The sequence below is a fragment of the Aythya fuligula genome, chromosome 3 (genome assembly GCF_009819795.1).
Source record: "Aythya fuligula isolate bAytFul2 chromosome 3, bAytFul2.pri, whole genome shotgun sequence".
Taxonomy (NCBI): Eukaryota; Metazoa; Chordata; class Aves; order Anseriformes; family Anatidae; genus Aythya; species Aythya fuligula.
The window spans coordinates 59,420,307-59,444,253 of record NC_045561.1 but is presented as its reverse complement, the minus strand read 5'-3'; the positions used below and the strand labels follow the sequence as shown (position 1 = coordinate 59,444,253).

Sequence of the window (23,947 nt, the reverse complement as noted above, 5' to 3'; positions counted from 1 at the left end):
CCTTAAACTTTGCTAAAGAGGTGGGATAAGACCACGGCATGACAACTGACAGTGTACTTGATCACTTCAAACTGAATCTTGGCTTGGCACAAACGTGGATGACACAATGGCAGCGGATGCTTCCATAGCAGATGGTCAGCTGTTAGCCTGCAGAGACTGGCAGGCTCTTGTGGCTCTGGCATAGTTTCTTTACATCACTTAAGTCTATCTGATAGTTTACAGAATGTTCTAAAATGGTACTCCACAGAAACGAGAGGAAGACACGACTGCTCAAAGCATGAATAAAACATACTGACTTGTCGCCCACACCCTTAAAATTTATGCAAGTCAACAAGTTTCTGGGGAGGTCCTCAAAATGAGGCAGTGATCTTGCCATAGTGCAGGACTTCACTAGCTAGATCATGCATCTTTACACATAATTAAAGAGCTCACATAGATACACTTAAATGGGAGTTCAAACTGTTTTTAAAAGGATTCTTCCTTTCACTTCTCATTTGGAGAGTGTAGGACTTATATGAAAGGGGGAAGCCAGCTGGCCTGTTTCCTGACTCTGAAGGCTGCTGTTTCTCATTATATAGAGGTTGAATATAGACACAAGCTTTAACAAATCATTGCATCGGTTCTTTAGCAACCCTGGAGTTTTAAAACCCAACCTTTTCAAATGGAGGCTTGGGTTTGGAGCTTACTGCATGATTCTGGAATCCAAAGTACAGTAATTGTGCCTATAGCTCTTAATCCAACTTTTATAGCTTCATTTAAACCCATTTATAGGAGAATGTACATTCTGCTAAGGGGCAGCAAGCCAGAGGAAGTCAGCATATCTAGTGTGCCAGTATTTTGAAAACATGTACAATTTATCATGAGTGATGCCTAGTTTCTGGCTCCTAAAACAGAAAACTATTTTCATATGTGAGCCTTGCCTATGACTTTCTGACGTGTTTCTTCATTCTAAGCCACGTTGAGTCTTTCTGGCTTTGCTAAGCTTTATTCAAATGTTGAATTGTTCTGCTATTTGTGAATGGCAAGAGTACTAACAGGCAAAAGTTACAATGTTTACAGTAGGTGATCTTAAAGAACTTCCTCCTGTTTACCCTGAGGCTGGAAAACGTTTAGGCAGTATTATGAAAAGTTACCTTTCAAAACTCACCTCCGTCATGTGCTTAGGAGTATAATTGACACTTCTTGGTATTCCAGTCTAGAGATGTGACTCTGCACGAAGCTTTGCTGACTGGATTTAAGCCTGCCTGACAGGTTCCACCTTCCCCACTCATCAGTAGCTTGATATGAGATTTCCACTGCCAGTCGCAAATGCATCTTCCAGATGCAGTGGTGGGTTTGAGCTGTTAGATAGCAACTTACTATTGTCAGTTTCTTTTGAATGTTAGTAATCCTAACTGCATCTTCCAGCTCTCAGGTGGATATTTCATTGAGTTTATTAGCTGATTTTTTTTTTTCAACACTGAGATATCTGCAGTATGTGAAAGGCTGCAGGTTCATGTTGAAGTGTACAGTCTGCTGCTAGTTTGTTTCTCAACATTTCCGAGACTTAAACTCCCCTGTCTGTCTGGCAGAAGGCGAGCATTCTTGTTTAACTCGTGTAGTGTAAGAAATTGATCATCAAGGAATTGTGTGTTTAGTTTCATCCTGTTATATTTGTTCTTTTAGCACAGAGAAGGTGCCCCTTCTAATCCTGAAGGATGTCAGTCAGCTTTGTAAAACCTGTTTTAAGGTGCAGCATTCACATCTGAGGCAGCCTTCTGCTTTTAGGAACTCTTACTGTCTGTTTATTAGTTGCCTTACAGATAAGGGACAAAATGGATCGAAATGTTTACATCCATGTTATAAAGTATTTGCTAATGCAGCTATGCTTCAATACACCTCAAGGAGAATATAAAGTCATACTGTTGCACTGACTACATGGACAAGTTTGCATTACACTTGGTATTCTTTTCGTGTAGGTGTATACATTTTTTTCAGTGGGACTGTCTACATAGCTGTGCACATTTCATTCACAATTAAGAATTTCAGCCCATTCTCAGCATGTGGTGCTTGCCAGCTCAATGGAGCACAGGCACATTGGTCGTTTTGGGTTATTTTTCAGGCTGTCTATACTGAAAGTTATATCATGTGACGTTCACTGACAAAATATCTGGACTCTTAAAAGAATCGTGCTGAAGCAGCTGCAAAAGTGTGGCACCCTATTTGTCTATTGGAAGTTAGATCTGTCAGCCACTGGGGCTGCCTACTCAGCTGACCTGTTTCTATCAGGCAGGCAGTAGCTAATTAACATACCACTGAAGTTGCTTGCACATTCTCATCCCCACCCTCATTTTTTTCTATGTATTCAGTGTGTAACAGCTAAGCAATGGAGCTAAAACATCAGGCTGCTTCCAATATATTTTCAGTCTAATTCAGACTTGCAGTGAATTACAAACTGCTGTTCTGGGCAGGGTTGATAGGCTAGTGAAAATTTTGCTTCTGGACGTTTATTAAAAGGAAATTTTTTCTCAGGAAAGTAGATCTTCTTGGGGGTGGAAAGCACTAAACAGAGTTTATTCTTCTCAGAATAAAAATGATGGCAGCACAGTAACTCAAATAGCTTGTGCACCATGCCTCCATTGATTACCACTTTCCTGCCAGATATGGTTGGAGTATATGATCGGCACAACATGTAAAGGCTAATTAGAAAATGCTCTAGGGCAGAGATTACAGTAAATGACCCCATACCGCTGTGGCAAACACAGAATCCTTCCTTTTCCAGTGTAGCTGTGCTGTTCTGGATAAAAGCTGCAGCTGGTGGTTATTGATAGTTCAGTAAACAACCAAATAATAAGAGTTACAAATTGATATAGCCAACAGGTAATGTTAGGTGTTGTTCACCCTCATGGAAGGATATTCACAGCTGGAATTCTGGTATTCAGTTACAGCAGTAACTGTACTAGGCCTTATTAGCTTCTATACTTCTAAGAAATAATCTTGCAAAAATATATCCCCATTAAACTTGTGGTTGTGAATGTGTGTTGTGGTTGTGACTGTGGTAAATAAATACGTGTTTTAGTAAAGGCTTCTAGGCCTGAACAGATGAAGGAGCTGGCTTGTAGAATGAGGTATGAGACTTGCCATGATGGACAAAAGTTATTTTTTTTTAATGCAAAAAGTTACTTAGCAAAAAATGGTTAACACAAGGCTTTCTACTTCTAAGAGTACTAGTGTTTTTTGTTTGTTTGTTTGTTTGTTTGTTTTGGTTCATATTTTTTTTCCTCCTCTGAGATGTTGTATTAAGATAGGATGGGGAATGGCATTTCGCCAAAGCAATTGCTTTTATGAACTAACCTTATCACTTGGTGTCGACCAAATACAAGTGGCATTTTTGTATATCTTAAGCTGTTGAGAGTTGTCCAAGACATGTCCTAGAGATGTCCAAGAAATCCAAAGGCGATATGTTGGTCAGCTGCTATTTGAAGTAAACCAGTAAAACAGAGCAGTGGTACTTTCAGCTCCAGAATAACTTGGTATTTCTTGTTGGCACAAGGAAAATTGCTCATTACTTGTATTTTTCTACTAAAGACACGTATCTCTTGAAATAGTTGTGGACAGGATTTGTGTGAAGGGAAGCACTGAAATGGAAATTCTGGAAGGCAAGAAGGAAACATAAAAGCAGAGATTTCTCCTCTTTCCCGTTCTTTGCTGAATCTGCATTCTTGCCTGAGACAAATTCTTTGGTATTCAAAGTAAGTGAATTCTGTACAAGGGAGGTTCAAGAGTAAACTTCTTACTTCTTTGGACAGGGGAAAAGATTCCATTCTTAATCATTAAGGCTATTCCCACTGTGAAGTCACTTGACAAAGCTGTTGCAGTGTGGTCTGGTCGGAATGTCATCTTTCAGTTGCACTAATTTCAAGGAGGGAATTCAAATATAAACATTAAAGGTGAAACATTCCTCTGCTGTCAGTGCTGCTATAAGCTCGGGAAATTTTTCTTTTAAACAGGAAGTATTTGTAATTCATGGAACATTAGGTTGATTATTGCAAGAATTTTTAACACAGTTTTATCACACCTTTTCCCCATTTTTAGTACGTAAGGTAGCTAAGCAACTTAGGGTTACACCCTTTCAGATCTGGTAGAAAATTACCTGACATTTGGCTTTTAATTCCGCTTTCCAAGAGAATTGCACCTGAACCTCTCAGGAGGAAAAGCCCTATGTATATCGTTGAGAATTGAAAGGGACAAAAGTCCAATGTAGCTGATTTAATGCTGTTAACGAATTAGGGTGGATTTTTCCCATATAACTTACAGCCTTGTTATGCTGGGGAAGGAAAGGTACAGACTGTATGAAAGTGCCTTGGAATAAGATGCAGCAAAGTATACAGGCAGTAGATTTTTCAGCCTTGTTTTCAAAATCAAGTTTTTGTGATATAGAAAGTGGTGCTCTTCTGTATTTGAAAAGGAATAGTAGGATAAGAAGATGATTCTAAGGCTAATTAAACTCTTAATTTGAGAAATAATTGGAGGAAGCTCTGAAGGAAGTTTTCTGGTGCTCTATCATCTACTCTGTCTCTCTGCAGACTCTTCATATGATAAATAGGGAAGACAAAACTGTTTCTCTTGTGCTAAACTCTTAATACTATGAGTAGTATGAGCATGCCTATGAGGAGGCAGAGAGAAAGAATTTGGATAACAGTTGTCTTGGCAAAGGATGAATTTGGCTGTTAGCTTGCTAGGAAAGGAGGTCTGTGAGGTAAGGCTGGAGAGAGGAGGTAGTAGGCTCCTGAGATATTTGTAGTCATATGGACTACAGCTGTATTACAGGGAAAGTCTTTATAATATCTGGAGAACACATTCTTTGTGGAAGATTGAAGTATATAGAGTTGGCATAGGCACGAAAAAGTATAGACAATCTCTGGAAGCTGATGGACTTCAATAATGGGTAGGCGTGCTGGGCTGAAGGTGAGATGCACTTAACTCTTGAGGCATACTTCTGGAGAGGAAGGAGGAAATAGCATGATTTGCAGTTCTTCATAGGGCCATATTATGATGTATGTTTGGAGATAGGGCAAGCTGGGGCTGAAAAGAGTAATAGATGCTAAACCCTATGCCCAGAGATAACTTTCTGACTCTCATTTTTGGGATTGCTTGATAGTTGGAGCTAACAATATTAAAATCATTTCAAGTTCTCATGAGCAGTTTCTGGAGAAACAGAAGCCAATAAATTTGTTCTGCTTTTGGTGCTGTTTTGTGGCCAGCCTTCTGTAGACCTGGAAGTTCAGCTCTTGCATTGGCTGACACAACAGTGTAGTAGCTTCCTGATACAGTTTAATGTCTTGCAAGGGAGTACTTCTACAGTTACTTGGCCACTTAGCTTTTTTGTTGAGGCTTTTAAACTCTTTCTTTAAGCCACTTCTTTCCATTATTTGCTAGCCCCGATTTTGAGCAATCCTTCATTTCCTTTTCTGTATACTCAATGTGTTTAAATTCTTATAAGAAAAAAAAAATCACTTGGGAAAACTATTGTAGTGTTCAATGGAATGGTAAGAAAGGTTGAAGGGGAGAGGGGTAGGGTTACTGTCAGAGAGATTCAACAAAATTTAGGAACTGAATGTGGGACACAGCTCAGATGTAGAGGCAGCTTGCAAGTTCATTCAACCTGGAATTGGTAGCTCTTGCTATGCTGGCACCAACATCCCCCTGAACAGTGTTCTTGTGCTACAGTTCTGTTTCACTATATACTGGAATGTAAATTCTGAATAATTTACTTAGCACTGGAAATCCCAAGTCTGCCTATTATTGAAAGTTAAAAAAAAAAATAAAATTAAATTAAAATTGAAGATTAAGAATGCAATCTGAAAATGTAAAGGAATGAGGAAGGTTTTTTTAAGGTATTGTAGATTCTTCGTCATTCCAAAAACAACAACAAAACAAAGCAAAGGCATTAAAATCAGGAAGCAGTTTTTAATGAGATTGAAGTCTGAAATTCTGAATACAGTGAGTCTTTTTGTTATTCTCTCTCTCTCTTTTTTTTTTTTTTTTTTCCCCAGACATTTAACAAACACCAAAATTAGTCACATCTTTCACAGGTCATGAGGAGCTAACTTGTCTTAACTTCCATCTTTGTCAGTGAACTCTCCCTATCTTCCTCAAGTTGGAAGAATAGTCGTGGTATTAATGAAGGTGTTGATCATACTCTAATCTTGCTTCTCTTCCCTGATTAAATTGCAGATATCTCAAGACAGGGTTAAAAAGTTGGCTAGTCAAGGAGTTTAAAGGCTGGTGTTTAGATTTAAGTTAATGTCAAAGAATTGACATCCTTTTTTTTTTTTTTTTATTTTTGTTACACATCAGTTTTTCAGCTGAAAGTCTAAATTATACATATAATTTAAACAAGGATCTCTAGACTGAGTATTCAAAATAGCAAGATGTGAAAAGAAGAAGCAGAAGTCATGTGCCATGATTTGGCAATTTGTACCAAAAATTTGGCAAAACATATTCCTGCAGTAAACGAATTAATTCAAGGGAAGGGTGTAGGTCTTTACTTTCCAACAACTACACTTGTTTGAAAGTAGCACTGAAAACACTTGCTGCTATTGCTGTAGAATTTCCAGACTCTTACTCTGTCTGTAACTTGTATCCAAACTCAGTTTCTGGGTTTAGTTATTAGCTGTCAGATATGGATATTTGTGGTATTAGAAAGTTCATGAGGAAGTTTCCTTTAATCCTTGTTCATGCTATTCCTGTGTATCCCAACCAGAATCAACCTTGTGAGACTGTTTAATAGGGCTGCCAATGGGCTGTTCTTCATCCACTAATTTTTAGTATTACCTCTTTCATATTAACAAGGCCACCTGTGACTTGCTTAGAAGACTCTGAATTCATTTCTGCTTTTGAAAACTAAGATTGTGTGCTGACAGTAAATGTCTGAATAAGCATATCTAATGAAAATGTAGTTTCTAGATTTTTTTCTTTTTCCTCATATCTATTCTTCATTGTCACATTGAAAACAAGTAAATTTTGCTGACCCTTATCTTAAAATTCCATTTAGCCACCATACAAACTCTGCTCAGAATTCAGTAAGTTTAGCTATGCTTGTCAGTAGCTCCGGATACTGACAATTGCTAATTAAGAGAAGCTTTGCAGTGTTGTAGAAGGAAAACTCGGAAACTTGAATTCCTTAACTCTGCATGGTGACTGAACAGAATTAACTAGCTAACTTACTCATTTATTTATTCCCCCCCACACACACTTTAGATGACAAGTAAAATCTTCATGTGTGGTTTATTTCTTTTTTCGTTTGCTCACTGAAAGTAGTACACTTAAATTTAATCATACCTCCCTCCTCGGCATACTATAATTACTCATGTCCTAAAACATTTTGAGCTGCAGACTCAGATGCCATACCCTCCAGCGATTCAGAGTGGATCAGAAATGACTTAGTGTTTTTATAAGCAGTGCTGCAGCAGTGTATATGAATCGTGCTTTCCAGCCTGCCATGCCAGCATTACTGTGGGTTGACTGCTCTTAGGTTTCATTATCTAACACCCACAGACAGAATATACAACTTATACCACCTCTTTTCTGTAGTGAGCTATGTACTGCAACTTAAGACTGAGAGCTTGCAAATTTGATGCCTTTTTCCCTTACGCTAAGGGCAAAAGCTATTTTCTGAAGCAAAACCTCTGAAAGTGGTAAAGAGCTAGCAAGCTGCTTTTGGTTTATATCAAGGCTTTTACTGATGGAAATCTTCTATAATTCATTAATCAGCATTGCAGAATAAAAGATTTTCCTGTTTTTACAGCAAGATCAAGGAGAATTGTTAGAACTCTGTGAGCTTGAATTGCTGTCATTCAATAGTATGACTTTACTACTGCAATACTTAGTCTGGAGAACAGCTTCCTTCAAGGGTAGTATTGCTGAGACTACAGAAGTTAACCACGCATTTCAGAAGGTGTTCCAAACAAACAAAAAACACCAAAAAAAATAAAAGGAAACACTTAAAAATTAAACTTGGTTTCTCTGTAGCTCTAAACAGGTCATTCCACTGACAGCAGGAAACTGAAGACAACTTGCAACTTTTATGCCCATTCAAAAAGACAATTTTAAACACAAGTACTATGGTTTTCCTAGGCTTCTGACTGAGCTATAAGTTTCTACTATCTAAAGGAGTCTGTTTAACAGAAGTTAAAAAAAAAATCATTTGCCAAAGCTTCAAGAAGAATTACTAAACTTCTGAATGTTTCTAGTACTGCAGAGTGGGTATTGGATCACAAAAGGTGGTTCTCAATAGCTGACACAACTCAGTCTGTTTTGGCTGAAGTGTCCTCTGGACTTTTCTTGCCCTGCAGAAGCAGTTTTGGTAGTTTCACAGCAGCCTGAACCTTGGCGTTCTGCTCTTAGCAGCATTAATGTCCTCTGTTATATAAGGTTGTGCTCGGGAGGGAAAGCAAGTGGAAACCCTGCTGACCTGGTGAACTGAACTACTATAGTGTTTGCATCAAGTGCACATAGTTTAGGTGTACAAGGATCAGTCACAGAATAGCACGCCTACCTTTAGGGTATCTGTTGTTACTGAATTACTTGAATAGTGAAATGAACGTTTCTAGTCGGGTGCAGGGGAGGGAGAAATATGTGGGAGATTATTAACAGTGGTTACTCAGGAAAATCAAAAGATGACCATTTTCATTAGTAACAGAGATACGGATTAGTCTAGGAGTCAAACTTTTTAATTTTTAACTTCTTTTACTTAGGTCTTCAAAGGTTAAGTTTCAGCTCTACAATTAGGTCTTTGTTTTGTGCCGTTTGTGTTGCATGAAGTCAGGGCTGTGTATGGTATCACAAAGGTTTTAGTCATGCAGTTGTGGTATGCAGTTTCCAACTTCATCACAAAATCTAGGTAATAATTTGTAGGAAGTCATTGCCAGATACCTATCAAGTATCTGTATGTAATAGGTGTAGTAAATTAAAGGTCCTTTCAGTAGAGGTGGGATAGTGGCTCTACTACTATTGTTAAAGTATTTATCTTAATTTCAGGACTCATGCTTCAGTAGAAGCTAATGTCTATCTTTCCTTCCTTTCCTAAAGTTGAAGAGGTATTAATGCACTCCTGAATGCACTCTTCTGCTCTCTAGTTCTGTAAAGACTCTAGGAGGTGTGCTGTAGCATGTTGATGAAAATCTAACCTCTGAGATGGCTAGAGTTTCAGTTTCTGGTGATACATCTTTTTCCTAATGGGTCTGGGTTTAGTGAGCTTGCTGTACTGTCTGTAAGTGAAGAATTTGATAATACTTATTAATCTAATCCAGAGACAATGAACTGTCACAATTAACTTGAAAATCTGCAAGCAGTAGTCACATGGCATCGCGTACTCTACAGTCACCTGGGCTGAAGATGGAGAAGGGTTAGGGCATAGCTCAGGAAAGAATTGTTGGAAAGCTAGTATTTTTGGGTAGGAGAGATCAGTGTTTTTGTCAGCATGTACTGCTATAACTTCAGAGATGTATATAATATATATTTTAAATGTAGAGCTTAAGTGCTGAACTTGCTATTCATCACAACTATGACCTGTAGCCTTGTAGGCTGAGATGCTGGGCATGCTGCAGACTTTTTTGTCATATTTGTAGCACCTAAAACCTTCCTTTTGTCTCTCCTACAGACTTGATCCAAGCAACTAATGAAACAAATGTGAATATTCCTCAGATGGCTGATACGCTTTTTGAGCGAGCAACAAATAGTAGCTGGGTGGTTGTATTCAAAGCCTTAGTTACCACACATCATCTAATGGTTCATGGCAATGAGGTAAGCATAAAGCTGAAAATGTTTGTAGTGCAAAGGCATCTCTCTGAACCAGTAAGGACCTGAGAGAGAAAAAAAAAAAAAAAAAAAAAAAAAAAAGAGCAAGAATTATTATTTATGAGAAACAAACTTCCAAACTTACTTTGTTTGTAAAACAGCCGCTGATTATCTGTATCTTTTTTTATATTACATATACTGTTAAGAGCAAGCAGCAGCCTCTTTCAATATGGTCACAGAATTTGTGGACTATCTGAAGAAAGGGTGATGCAGCATTAAAGAGTACCTGAGACTTCTGTCAGTGATGAATAAAATCTAAAGAGAAGCTCTGAGAGTTTTAGCATCCTTGATGGCCCATCTCACTCTGTACATTGAATGTGCATGGTGACTGGTTATGATATTAATGGCGTTTTGTGGCTTTGAAGACATTAAGCTAGAGAGTCAAAATTGTTGTTTGATGATACCACCACAGTGCTCTAGTATGACCGTAAAACATTTCCTCCATAGCAATATATAAAACATTTGCTGCAGCGTAAGCTTTTTCCCATCCTGTTTTTATGTTCCAACTTTGAGCCAACACTCTGATTTGTGTTCAATGATCATTTCAGTCTGTTAGTCCTGGTATTCAATGTGGGGCCTACTAGTTATTAAAATCGGTTTCTGCCAAGCTGAGGGCCTAAGCCTGGTGGATCAATAAGTCTGGGACTCGCCTGAATATGCTGCTTTGCAAGCAAATAAATCTTATGCTTTCTCAAATCTCTGAGAATTAGCTGGTCTTACTGCTCCTTCATTCTGATCAATATTTTGTACAGAATTTGTTTTTATGTGTGCATTAAGATATTTAGAAGAGATTTAGGCTAAACATAATTAATCTGAATGGATGAAAAAGGTTTTGAGGAAAGTATAGTAGGCTGTGAAAAAAATCTGGGTTTTCATGTGTGTATACTGGAGCTAGACTAGTAGTCTTCGTGCTAGGAGGTACAAAATCTTCAGATATAGCCTGTGATAAGAAATAACTTTGTGTTGCAGAGATTCATTCAGTATCTGGCATCTAGAAACACATTGTTCAACCTCAGCAATTTTCTGGACAAAAGTGGATCTCATGGTAAGCCTACTCATGCCTATTACCTTAGTAAGATCCTAAATAAGATACTATTGTTAATTTGCTTCTCCATTCATAAGAAGTTAATAATATAAAAATGATTCAGTAGCACATTTTTATAACTACTTAATACAGGATCTCAAGTGAAATGGGAACTCCTGGATACTTTCACAACAATGTTTCTCAGTTCCTGCAAAATGAAAGGTGTATTAGTGAAATCTTCTAGTGGGCAAAATAAAGTAATGCCATGTTACTTCATCTCTTGTTGGAGGCATGTGAAACCGAAAAGACTTAAGTGTCTTTTAGAAATAGTTACACAGGGCAGGAAGAAATCCCCCATAATATTAAACCTCTGTTTCTCCAAGCAAAACATGATTTGCATGTTCAAAAATACTGGTATTTGGCAAATGTGAATTCTGTTCCATGCATGCTTTTGTGTACTTTGCTGATCTCTCTAAACTTACATTGGTTTTGTAGATAACAGATCAGTGTCATAGATAATGAATCATCAGAAGATGGTAGTAATAAGCCTGAGTTGGCAGTAATGCTTAGCATAGAGAGATATTAAGTAAAAATACAGTTGATGACTAAGTTGAGGGACGTGGATTTTAAGGAAGGTAGCAAAAAAGGACCCATAACAAAGAGGATAATCAGTTGCATTCTGCATACATTTCAGTAACTTAGAAGAAGCAACACTGAATGAAAAAAACAGAGTGTAATTCTAACTGTTCAGAAATTTTATAGACTTAAAGACTACTGAAGTTCGAGGCTGCTTGCCTTGAATATCTCTGGTGTAACAACTTCACCAATATTTGTGAATGCTGACATAATTTCTTTCTTCTAGTAAATCTAGTTGGGGGAATTTTGAGGGTCCATGTAAGAACTTGCGGGACTGATGTATGTAGAAAAATGGCAGTTGTAATTTGAAATCAATCATAGAAGCCATATAACAGTTAAGTATATTCTTTCTGTTAAATTGGCATTTTTCATGTTTACAGAGAGGGGTAACTAATTTCACCACCAATCCACGTTACCATGTAACTCTGTAGGAGCCACTAGTAGGTTTCCACAGGAATCCTGCCATTGGTGCATTGGATACAACTGTTGGTAGTAAAGAGCAGTAGTAGATTGATTCAATGCTGCACTGCCGTATTTTTTTCAGAGGCAGAAAGATGTCTTCTGATGCCAGTTCTGTATGTGGAGTTGTATATTGTAGGGTATGCTGACTGTATGTTACTGTTTACTAAAGAACCTCCAAACAAGCATACAAATTAAATGTAAAACATGTACCTGTTTTTTTTTTTTTTTTTTTTTTTTTTTTTTTTTCAGGTTATGACATGTCCACCTTTATAAGGCGATATAGCAGATACTTGAATGAAAAAGCATTTTCCTACAGACAAATGGCATTTGATTTTGCAAGAGTGAAGAAAGGGTAAGCAAAGTTTAGAGATGTAGACTGATTGGGTTGCCAGACCCATAAAAAAACTATTTATGGCATTATTCTTAATTTTATTTTCTTAATGACAATTCTTTTATTAGCCACAATGAAACACCAAAACAGTTGGATTTCTTAGGTATTTATAATTGGTTAAAATTACACAAGATGAAGAGGAAAGACTGTGGGTACTAAGCCAAATATTGAAGACTAATTTAACGTGCCTTGAAGAACGGGAGCTTTTAGTTCTAGGTATTAAATCTGACTCTTAATGAATTGTGCTGCAAGGAAGCTGTGTTTTAGAATTTGTGGAAGGAAATGCTCTTAATCTATATTTAGGATGTTTCATTACTCCAGACACTTTCCATAACAAAGATGTCAAATTATGAGGGAAAATCAAGTGAACACCTGAAGTTCTTAGGAGGCAACTTAGCAAACAGTTATAAACTGAACAGAACAAAGCTGTAAACTTGTGTTTTTGTTTGCCACAAAGGTTGTGTTTAAAAAAAAAAAAAAATTTAACTGTGCTCATAATAGCATCTTGGTATTTCTCAGAACATTTTTTGGTCTCTTAACTGGGTCTTCCATAGCACTAGATTATCTCTTGAAGCATTAACTATACTGTAGTATCGACTGTACTATAACGATAGTATAACTATACTGACTTCAACTGATTATCTGTTGAAGCATTAACTATACTGTAAGTGGCTTAACACCCACTGAAGGTATAGTTGCTATATAGTGACTGCATGTTAAAGTTGTCCTTTCTAATGATGAGTTACATATGAGATCGTTCTGGGAGTTTTGGTATATTCTGCAGCTTTGTATTCTGCTTTGGATTCTGCTAACACAGACATCAATTCTAGGTTTTCATCTCAGGCTATCTCAAACTGCTAGACAATGTAGGGCCTACTGTAACAGTTTTGTAGTGTAGCTGGATGCTATTCCAGTAACAGGAATCAGAGTAATCCTTTGATTCCGTCTGGAATATGAATCACTTATAAGTTTTTGACATAAAGTTAGTAGCTAGATGGATTGATATTCCAGGAAGGCTTTGATCCAGCAGAGCACAGTTGTCCTACATCTTAAGTTCCCTTTGTCACATGGTGCCTTCAAACACTTTAAGTTATATAAATGTAAGTTTGGGTTGCTGGGCTTCCTTCAATTTCTGCCTTGCTATGTGTTGCTGCAAAGCCCTTCTGTACACATTATTTCTGATTCTCAAAATAAAGTGCCTAAGAGTATAGCATAAAATAAGTGTAAACGGTGGTATGCCTACCTGAATAGGAGATACCATACCTGTCAGTGGCCAGAATGGGTCAATATATGATGGCTGTTGAGTGGGTTTGTGATATTCAGAGAGAAAAATGGTTATGCATGAAAACTACTGTGGGCTGCAAATAAGAAACGCTACATGTCCATAACTACTAGATGATCCCATTGGAATAAAGGTCAGGACTGTTAAGGCAGTTCAAAGTCAGTGATAGCATTATGAAGAAATAATGGAATTAATTAGTACCCAAGAACAGAGAGGAAAGTGTCCTATGGTAAGAAGCTCTTAGCAAAGGCTGCCCTGATTTAAGGTATTGACATGCATGTATTGTGGCACTTTATGGAAAAAAAAGGAAACCACCCACAATCTATAGAGTTGTCTTTTTTTTTTTTTTTTTTTGTCTTCAGTGACCATAGACATGTCATTAAAAAACACTCTCAGCAATGAGTTGTCATTAGTTATTCATAAAAAAGTTAATGTACAAAGACTCTAAGCCCTTCTGCAATAGTATTTCTTGTCAAGTCATTCAAACTCTCTGTCTTCTTTCCACAAAAAGATCAATCTCTTGCATTCATCACTGACATAAAAACTCTTCTTCACCTGCTGTCAGGGGTGGTGGCTGGATGAAGTGCTTTCCATGCCAGCTCTTGTGATATTGAGGGAGGCAGGAGAATCAGGCAGTACTCCAACAATTTGAAATGGGTTAAGCTTAAATTTAGATAGTAAATCAGTTTGGGGGGAGAGAGAGAGAGAGAATGCCATGGCTTCTGATCTGTATTCCCTCTTGCAGAGCTGATGGGGTAATGAGGACAATGGCTCCTGAAAAGCTACTGAAGAGTATGCCAATACTACAGGAACAAATTGATGCACTACTTGAATTTGATGTATGTATTGAAGCTGACCCAGCATTAACACTAAGCAGTGATTTAAAATGCTGCACTGTAAATAACATATTTCACCTTATAGGTAATATTTTACAGATCTTCCCATTATTTGGAAAAACTTTCATTTTTTGGTGTCTCACTGAGGTACAGTGCGGTAAAAGATGGCACTTTTCTGTATGTATGAAATGCGCAAATGTGGATTTTCTTGTAGGGTAACAGAATGGGAAATGAGGGCTGTTGAGGAAGGTTGACTCAGAGCATGGAGTGATGCATGTTTTCCATCGATGAGAGGAAAAAGTGGAACAAAATGAGATTTAAGAATCTTTTTTTTTTTTTTTTTTTCTGTCTTTTGGTAACCAGCTTCTTTTTAAGGGGAGGCCCTTTAAACTCCTCAAGTATTGTTTTGCTTCCTTAAAACTTTCACCTCGTTTTCAGCTCTATGTGAATTGACTAAACTTTAATCTAGTCTATTCATAGCAACGTGTCTTCAATTTATCTATAATGTTATTAATGTTGGTGGTATTATTTATCTGCTTTAAGGATAAAAATCATTTGGATCAGTTGGAAGTACAGAGTAATATTGCAAAGACATCTTTGAAGAATCAGTCTTGAATTTTTTCTGTTCTTGATGGGTGGAAGGACTCATTCCTAGATGGAAGACAGGGCCCACTACAGCTTTCAGGGGAAAGCCTTTAGTAGCACATGGTTTGACTAATGTGTTTTTGTTACTTAAATGACTTAGGAATTGTGATAATTGTCTTGGAAGCCTTTTTTCCCTCTACTTTTCCTTCTTTTTAACAAAAGAGATCTTTTAATAAACAAGCAATTTTCTGCCCAAGTTAACCTGAGAACTGGAAGAGTCTTCACTTCATTAACCTAACAGTATTACCTACTAGGCCACTGAGGCTTTTTTTAAACAATGCTATGAACTCACTCCTTTTGTCCAGCTTTATTAAAGCTTTGTTAAGTGTCCTTGCTTTCCACCTCTTTGTGAAGAAATCAAGACTAAGACATTTACTGTTGTTGGGGATACTCTTCTGCTGTAGTGGTTTGTTCTGGAGTAGTTGGAAATAAAAAAGCAAACTGTCATCTCCTAACTGAAACAGAAAAAGACTTTGTTTATTGTGTGTGTGTGTGTGTGTGTGTGTGTGTGCGCGTGCATGTGTGAAAATTTGTATTCAGTACTTGATTCCATCAATAACAGCACCAGGTAGCTGGTATAAAGTAAAGATGCTGATTGCATTCGATAAATTTGTTGTAACTAATTGGTATTTTATTTGTAGGTTCATCCAAATGAACTGACAAATGGTGTCATAAATGCTGCATTCATGCTTCTGTTTAAAGATCTTATCAAACTTTTTGCTTGCTACAATGATGGGGTTATTAACTTATTAGGTAAGTAAACCAGTGTCTATATTTCACATACCACGAGCAAGTGAAAAAGGAGTTTTAGATCTGCTTCACTTTTTTCCTTTTTTTTTTTTTTTTTTTCTTCTTTGTGGTGTGTGTATGTGTAACTTTCGTATAGACAATACATTGTTTTTGACTATTCTATTCTGAAGTGAGAAGTGAGACAAGACTTTAAGCCTTAACCTCATACATTAGTGTTCATCTGAGGCTGGATTTCCATATGTTCTTAAAATTTTATGGTTTAAAGATACTGATGACTAAGCACTATGCTTAAAGAAACATACAGTGCTGTGTGAACCTGCGTAATATGTCCAACAAGTTTAGCAAAGCAGCTATTGCTGTTTGATTTCTTTAAAAATGTCCAGATTCATCTTTCTGTTAAATATGCTATGTAAATATACTATATGCCTTATATGAAGTAATATGTTCCTGAATAAGATTCTGATGGCCAAAGCTGGGTCTTATCCCAGAAACTTCCTTACAGCCAACCTGCAATGTTTGTGCAAGGCTGCAAGCATGTTCTGAAGCTCAGAAAACTAGGTGTGATCAATAACATAACACACCTTAAGCAATCTCCGCAGGTGGCTTTGTTATGAATCCCCAAACCAGGAGCTGCCTTATACTATAGAAAATAGAACTGACCTTGTAGAAAATAAGGTTCAACTATTAAAACCTTTGAGCACTTCAGCTGGTCTATAAAAATAGAAACTCAGATTACTTGGCCGTCATGACTGTCCTAAAAGTCTGGCTGAAACTAGAAAAGGAGGAAAATAAGAAGTTGCAAAGACTGAAAAAGCAAACAGATGAAGCTCAAATGCTGGTCTTGTATCCTTGTTGTAATGTTATTTCATAATGATACATCATAAAAGTAAGTCCCAGGTATTTTGATTGAAACTATAGGCATGGAAAGCTGATGGAGCAGATACAAATGTGTTGGGCATAACGATTGAATTGAGATTTCAGTGTCTACTGCTACTTAAAGTGTGAGTTCAGGTTGAAATATGTGGCAGTTGTGCTTGTTAACAGACACTAACCAACTTAAGGGAATTACTTGAGTAGGAACATGTACTGTTCTATGGTGGAATGAAGACAGCTTGGGAGAGGAAATATATTAATATATGTTTAAGTATCTTTAAATACTTTTAATTTTAAGGTTGGTAGCTACTTTGTATGTTCATTATTTGTCTTTAAAAACCTGGTTTACATCTCACACAATGTTGTGGCTGCTTGAGGTGCAGTTTTCCAGTCTATATAATTCTTAGGCTTCCCAGCAGGTCCAACTTCTGAGTTCTACTAAGGACTAGGAACGCCACTAGATTGGTGTCCAGGTAGAGAAATGTTAATGAAGTGCAATATTCTTGAAATATGGTTTTCCTGAAAACTAGAGTTGCTGATGAATACAGACCTAATGTAAGATACCTTAACTGAAATTTGCCAAATTATTTCTCTAGAGAAATTTTTTGAAATGAAAAAGGGACAATGTAAAGATGCTCTTGAAATCTACAAACGATTTCTTACTCGAATGACCAGAGTATCAGAGTTTCTTAAAGTTGCAGAGGTAAGTGACTTCCAGTCTTCTGGAGTCTGGCACTTTAGTATTTCGTGAATATTTTAGCATCAATATAAAATATTAATTGTACTTGTTAAGCAACTGACTCACTGTACATAAATGTGAGGCAGTATAGAAATGATTGGATCTGCTTATTCAGCTCTTCTTGAACTAGTAAGCCCTGTGTAGGCTTTCCATATGTCTCTACTGTGCAGCCAGCCTCAACTTTCCTGGTAATGTAATGGATGACATGACTGCAACCACAGCAGTATTTCATGGAAGTGCAAAATCTATGTTTCTAGGGCAGGCTTGAACATAAGAATAAGAATAAAAAATTTATAAGTCTCCTTGTTAAGCCTTTGCAGCCAACTATAAGTTACTGCAAAGCAAAAATTTCCTGATTTTCATTCTAGTTATCATTCTCTTCTGTGGATAATACAAATATTACATGGTTAGTTAACTCTTTTGCTGGGTTCTTATTTGTGGTAGTTGGCTCCTTGGCACAAGATGCACACTTTCCTTGTTTCATGCTTCATTATAAAGGGCAGAAGTAATGAGTTGAATAAAATATTTGTTTCTTTGCTAGTTTAACTATTTATGAAGGAGCCTGCTAGACTGCTGAGTGGCATGTAATGTCTGATGTCACTGTGGAGAGAGTGGTGGCACGAAGACTTCAGATCTTTGAGAAGTACTTCAAGCACCTGTAGGTCAGCTTTACACGACAGGGATTACATTGCCTGTACTTCAGGATTAGTAGCTGCAGTGAAGCTTGCTCTTTTGCAAAACCTAAACCAACAGGCACTTTGAAGAGCCATATTTAAACAACAGGATGACTAACAAAAGATTGCAGACTGACACCTCATCTTGCTTTGAAACACTAGGAGAGAAGGGTAGAAAAACAGCATTAACATTTTGTAAGCAGTGTCTTGTAGGACCTTCTCATTGGATGAATTTCAGAAGAAAACTTTGTTAGGATAGTCAAGTATCTTTTGAGTAATACATGTTTGGCAGTTCATTGATGCTGCCCTCTGAGACAAGGATACATGTCTGGAAAGCCCTACCTGATTTGCAGTAGGGGGTATGAACTTTACCAGGGCGGAAGAAAGAGACTGCTGCAAGTTGTTGAAGGTAATGGAATAGCTACTGGAAAAAAGTGGGCATCTGCACATACTAGCTTGGTAGTCTTTTTTTTAAAGACAAAAAACATTGTAGGTTGATGAGTGTGCCACTGTTGTAGTCAAAATGAATGCCTGCTGCCATGGAACAATATGCTTACATTTTACCTCCTTTCTTAAAAATCCACAGCAAGTTGGAATTGACAAAGGTGATATCCCTGATCTTACACAGGTAAGCCTCAAGCCTCTCTTGTGGTCTTTTTGGATCTGTGTAATAAATGTTTAGTAATTAATAAGTATACCAGGAGTCTAAATGTTTGTAGAAATTCACACCACAAAATATTTTAAAGCCCTCCCAATTTGTAAATAAGACAAGAACTGCCAGAAGCTCTTTATGAATACTGATACAACTAGATTAATGTCTTTCATGATGGCTTCCAACCTGCAGCTGGAGGGTGAACTGTGCTGCTCTTTCCTTGCTAAAGAACAGACTCTCACTGCCTGCAGAGCAATTTTGTCTTTGACAACAGACAGCATAGATATTGTGTTGTGACTTGCTTCATAATCTCATCCTGACACTTTCTTGGACCAGAGATGAAATTCAGAGCAGTGATAGCACTACTGTGTTGGTCTAGGTACATTAAACTCTAAGTTTAAATGCAGAAGTCATGATTTGATTGCTGAATTGTGTCCGTATGTAATAAAACTTGAACATTGGAATTCACCAGTGCTGCTATTGCTTAAAACCTATTGTGCTGGCACTTTTACAATATACTTTGCAAACAGGCTTGAGTGCCTGGCTCTGTGTTTAATGTGAAAAGGATATTTACTTGGAGGAGAGGATTCATACAGAAGACTTTGGACTTGTGGTAGTTTCAATGCCAATAAAATAGGAACAGAAGAGCAACCCAAAGCAGTTTAGCAGTTGTAAATCTTAAGTGATAATAACCTATGACTATGAAGTTTTGTAAAGCCACTTGAAAACCTGGTATAAATCAGCATCAGAGTGTTGGTTCTCGTGGTTAGAAGAGCCAGATAATAAGTCTGAAACTCAGACATGATATGAAGACGGAGACTGTTAATGTTTATAGCCCTGTAGCATCTGAAATCCATAAATTCTGCTCAAAGTTTTCGGCTGAGGAAACAGAATTGTAGTAGTGTATGGAATACCATACTCTGTTCTGAAGTAACTGAAGTAGGACATTCAGCCAACTTGGTACTTAATGGGTTCTCTTGGAAAAGACCTCTAAGATCATCTAGTCAAACCTTAACTCAACTGCTACATGTGATATCTGATAGCAAACCTAAATCTCAAATAGTCCAGCATAACTGTTCTTCCACAGGCTGCTGTTTGGGACTTACTTGCTGAAGCTAATCCGCAACATTCTCTAGAGATTGTGAACAAGATCTAGGCAGTGTATTTCAGTGAGAAATAAATAAAGATGAATTTCAACATCTAATATATAATTATATGTAATAATAATTTCAGGTAACAAAGCTAAAATATCAATGATATACCTAAATTCCTAATACAAGCAATAGTCAGTATTATTCCACAAGAAGCTGTCTGTGTTGACATTTGATGTGTGTGCATCTATTTAAATCCAAGCAAGCAGTCACAGTACTGAAATAGAAGTTGATAGCTGTCGTCTTTGAACTTTCTGGTTTGGCTGCAAGGTTTTGGAAGCTGAGAAAGCATCTTGGCAGCTAGGGAGATTGGCTCATTTACAGTTATTAGCAAATCTTAAAACATGTCAGTCTTCCCCCAGATAGCTAGTGGAGAACCCATATCCCCCATGATGCAGAGCAATAGATTAATCTAACAGAAGCAGTATCTAGAAGAAATTAAGCAATGTTCAGAGTAACAAATTGGATACCAGATGATATTTAATTTCCAAAGTGTTGCATCTGGTTAGAAATTTTCTAAAGCTGCTTCTGTGAATTCTGCTTCCCAGATGAGTTTCATGTTTTCTTGTTGCGTTTTCAGAAACCTGTGAATAATGTATTTGAAGGATAATTAAATTGTGTAGAGCTGCAGTTCATTAGAGGAAATAATTGTGTTTTTATTTAATTTAATTTTATTTTTTTGAAACATAGCGTTCCATTTACATGCTTGCCTAGACACAACTTGTTTCTTACGCTATAGCCTTTTTGAATACATGGAAGTCTGAATCTGTTCTTCAGTGAAGGAGACACTTGTTGCTAAGTATTCTTCAGCAGCAAGAAAAAGATGAACAAAGTCATTTGTTTTTAGCCAAAATATTTCTTGTGCTTATGCTATTTAAAAACAAATAAACATGGTTCTGTAATAGCAGTAAATGTTAATATGTTTCTGCTTTGTGTATGTACATGGGACATATTTAAATTCAAGCCATCAGTTAAGAATTTTTTGAGCACTTAACACATGCAGAAAATTTTACCTTACTGCTCAGTTTAATGTTAAAATTAATAGGCAGATGTTATAAGTACACATAGCTGTGTGTTACTACTAGCAGGTACTAAGCATCCTGAAGCCAGAAAACTGTTTTTAGGGTAATGTAACTATGGGCAGTGGAAAGTCTGTTTTCAAGCATGGCAAACTAACTTTTTTTGATTCATTCATATATACTGAAATTAAAGACAATATTTATGAAAAATACCATAGGTATTGCTGTCAGGAATTCTGGTTGATCTGAAAGACACTGATAAAGAGAAATCCCCTTTTAAAGACTGTACCAATGATCAAACGGTAACCCTGATGAAATACCTTACTATTACATGCTACTGTATCTTTCAAGGGTTTCCTCCTTGCTTGTTGATCTTGTAGGATTCTACTTATCTGACATTATTTTTATACTGAAGTAGCTAAGCACACTGTCGTTTGCATTTGACTACTTTTCTTAACTCCCATTGTAACAGCAAATGCATGCCTGGGGGTATTGCCAAAAAACGTTGCTTAAAATTAAACCTGAGATCAGAGAGGCTTGAAAAAGTTTATGTTTGTCGATATCTAAAATGGTAATCTTTCTGAAATTTTCATTACCTGTTGAGCTTGGTAACTTCTGCATAGTTTTGAGAAAACTTAGCTAAAAGGTGGAATTGTGATTTTTGAGAGTCTTGAATCAAAGGTAACTGCTTTCATGGGCATTGGAACAAACTTTTAGTTAGTTCTGATTAGATATACAAATATTATGCAACCCTTTGGTCATAAATTACATGCTGTATATCTGGCTAAATGTAGAACTAAAAAGAACCTGTTACTATTAAAATTGACTCTGTGGATGCCTGTGCTGTTGTCAATGTCTAAAACTGACTCAAAGCATGATGAGCACATCCTGGATGTAAGTTTCAGGCTCTGTTTAGCAGAGGTAAATGTTTTCTCTTTGTGAATTTGAACACATCTTTCAAAAGCTCTCTTTGCTTGAATACTTCTAGCATGGAAATCCACTATTTTCAGTGTTGCAAATAAGGTAACAGCATGAGTGTGCACATGGTGGACCTAAGGGACTTTTGTGCTAGGTTTTTAGTACTGTTATGTCAATGTAACGTGTTTAGAAGTTTATCTTTCTCTGTTTTCAAGGCTCCTAGCAGTCTTATGGAGACCCTTGAGCAACACCTAAACTCCCTGGAAGGAAAAAAACCTGGCAACAAGTAGGTATATATTTTGAGAAATGTAGCAAGGCAAAACTAAAAATTTGAGACTAGATGATATTTAGGTTTGCCTCCCCCAGTCTCCTTTAGTCACTTAGTTGGAAAAAAAGCTGTGGTGACTATGCTTTTACTTTCCCTTGCAAAATTATCTTAATAGCAACTATTTATCTTACTGGGGTGTGGGAGAGACACTGAATAAGTGGACACTTTCCTAACAAAGTAAAATTAACTATGGAGCAGTCCTGGAAGGAACTATTTTTCCCCACTGCTAAGGCTTTTATTGTCAAAAATGTTTTGTTTTCTAATGGCTTTGCATCTTCTTACTAGATACTTGTCATGGCTAACTCTAGGAAGAATTAAGCTAAAATTATGTTTTCTCTTTTGCTGTTGCTTCCCTTGCAATTTAGTGAAGGGTAAGTATATATGTTTACATATCACTTGCATGCAGATGTGGTTATGGTTCTGTTTGGTATGTTTGTTTTTTAAGATGTCTTGAACTGTTAGAAACAGATATCTTCTTTAAATTGTACCTAAACTGTTGCTTGCTATTGTACATAGCTACTAAGTTACTTGTAGTCATTTCTATCTTAATTCCAGATCTTCTAATCAGTTCTACAGCTCCTAGGACTTATTCAATTGATTTAACCTAATAGGATGGATGCTAGTTCAGTACTAGTTCAAGTTTTAACTTCAACTCCTCTTTTCATTATCAGTGTCATTGTAATTTTTCATCTCTTAGATCAAAGCAGCTTTAAAAATAGCAGTATTGTCATACCCCATAATAATGAAAGTAAACAAATGCACTGATGTGTTCTAACTTACGATTAAGGCTGCATAGATTAACATTGGTATGATTTGTCTTGCATGTGGGAGAATCTTCAGCTTGGGACTTCACAACTAATTTTTTCCCTACTTTAAAATATTATTTTAAAGTGATCCTGACTTTCTTTAAAAGAACGGTAGACTGGTAGGAAATTGGTTTATATGTTCTCAGAAGACTAGTATTAGATAACTGCTTTTCTATTGGTCTTACTTTGCTACCCTTATAGGATTTTATAATACAGCTGTGTTTTGCCCCAATAATTATTTCCTGCTGGCTTCTGTATGCCCTAAAGCAAGACATTTGCATGCATCTTTGCCTTTCCTCCATTCCGTAGAGCTTATTTAAAAGGCAGAATAATTCTGTGATACTAATTAGCTAAAAAGATTAATTTATGCTTTGAAGTAACAATTTGCATTACTTCTCTAAAGTGACACATAGAAGTTTGAAAAAGGGGAGGGTGTGCAGTTGTAGAGATCAAGACAGTTGTGATGCTTTATTTTTGGTCTTTTGGCATGTGTTGTGGTGACCAGAAACATAGTTTACAGAAATGTACTTATCTCAAAACTCCCTTTTCTTCTTGTAGATCTGGGGCTCCTTCTCCTCTGAGCAAGGTAAATACTGCCAGGTGCTGTACTAGTTAATTCTTGTTCAGGTGATATGCTTTAGAACATAAAGGCATAAAAAATTAAGTTTCCATCTTCTGATTTGTTTTTTTAGACTGTGCCACCTAGGCCTTACCCGAATGACGAAGTTGCATCTTTAAATGGCCTTGTAAATACAGCTTTATAAAAACACTTTGCTGATCTGAAGTGCCGTACTGCTACCAATGCAGGATGCTAAGCAGCTTTGCTAGGAATTGATGGTCATGCTTTGAGAAAGCATAAGACACTCATATCTTTGTCTCAATATCTTTTTTAATCTTCCTGTCAGTGAGAGAGTTGCTATG

The 23,947-nt window shown here is 36.9% G+C and overlaps 1 protein-coding gene across 8 annotated transcripts in view; it reads left to right on the top strand.

Annotated features, from left to right (window-relative positions):
- SNAP91 (synaptosome associated protein 91) overlaps positions 1-23,947 on the top strand; it is a 70,979-nt gene that overhangs the window by 11,474 nt on the left and 35,558 nt on the right. For all 8 annotated transcript variants that reach the window (XM_032183842.1, XM_032183843.1, XM_032183845.1 and 5 more), the window contains exons 3-12: positions 9,644-9,786; positions 10,810-10,885; positions 12,212-12,314; positions 14,381-14,474; positions 15,758-15,869; positions 17,336-17,442; positions 18,739-18,780; positions 22,108-22,178; positions 22,586-22,591; positions 23,585-23,612. In XM_032183842.1, coding sequence (XP_032039733.1) covers positions 9,644-9,786; positions 10,810-10,885; positions 12,212-12,314; positions 14,381-14,474; positions 15,758-15,869; positions 17,336-17,442; positions 18,739-18,780; positions 22,108-22,178; positions 22,586-22,591; positions 23,585-23,612 — 782 coding nt within the window. The remainder of the gene's footprint in view (positions 1-9,643; positions 9,787-10,809; positions 10,886-12,211; positions 12,315-14,380; positions 14,475-15,757; positions 15,870-17,335; positions 17,443-18,738; positions 18,781-22,107; positions 22,179-22,585; positions 22,592-23,584; positions 23,613-23,947) is intronic.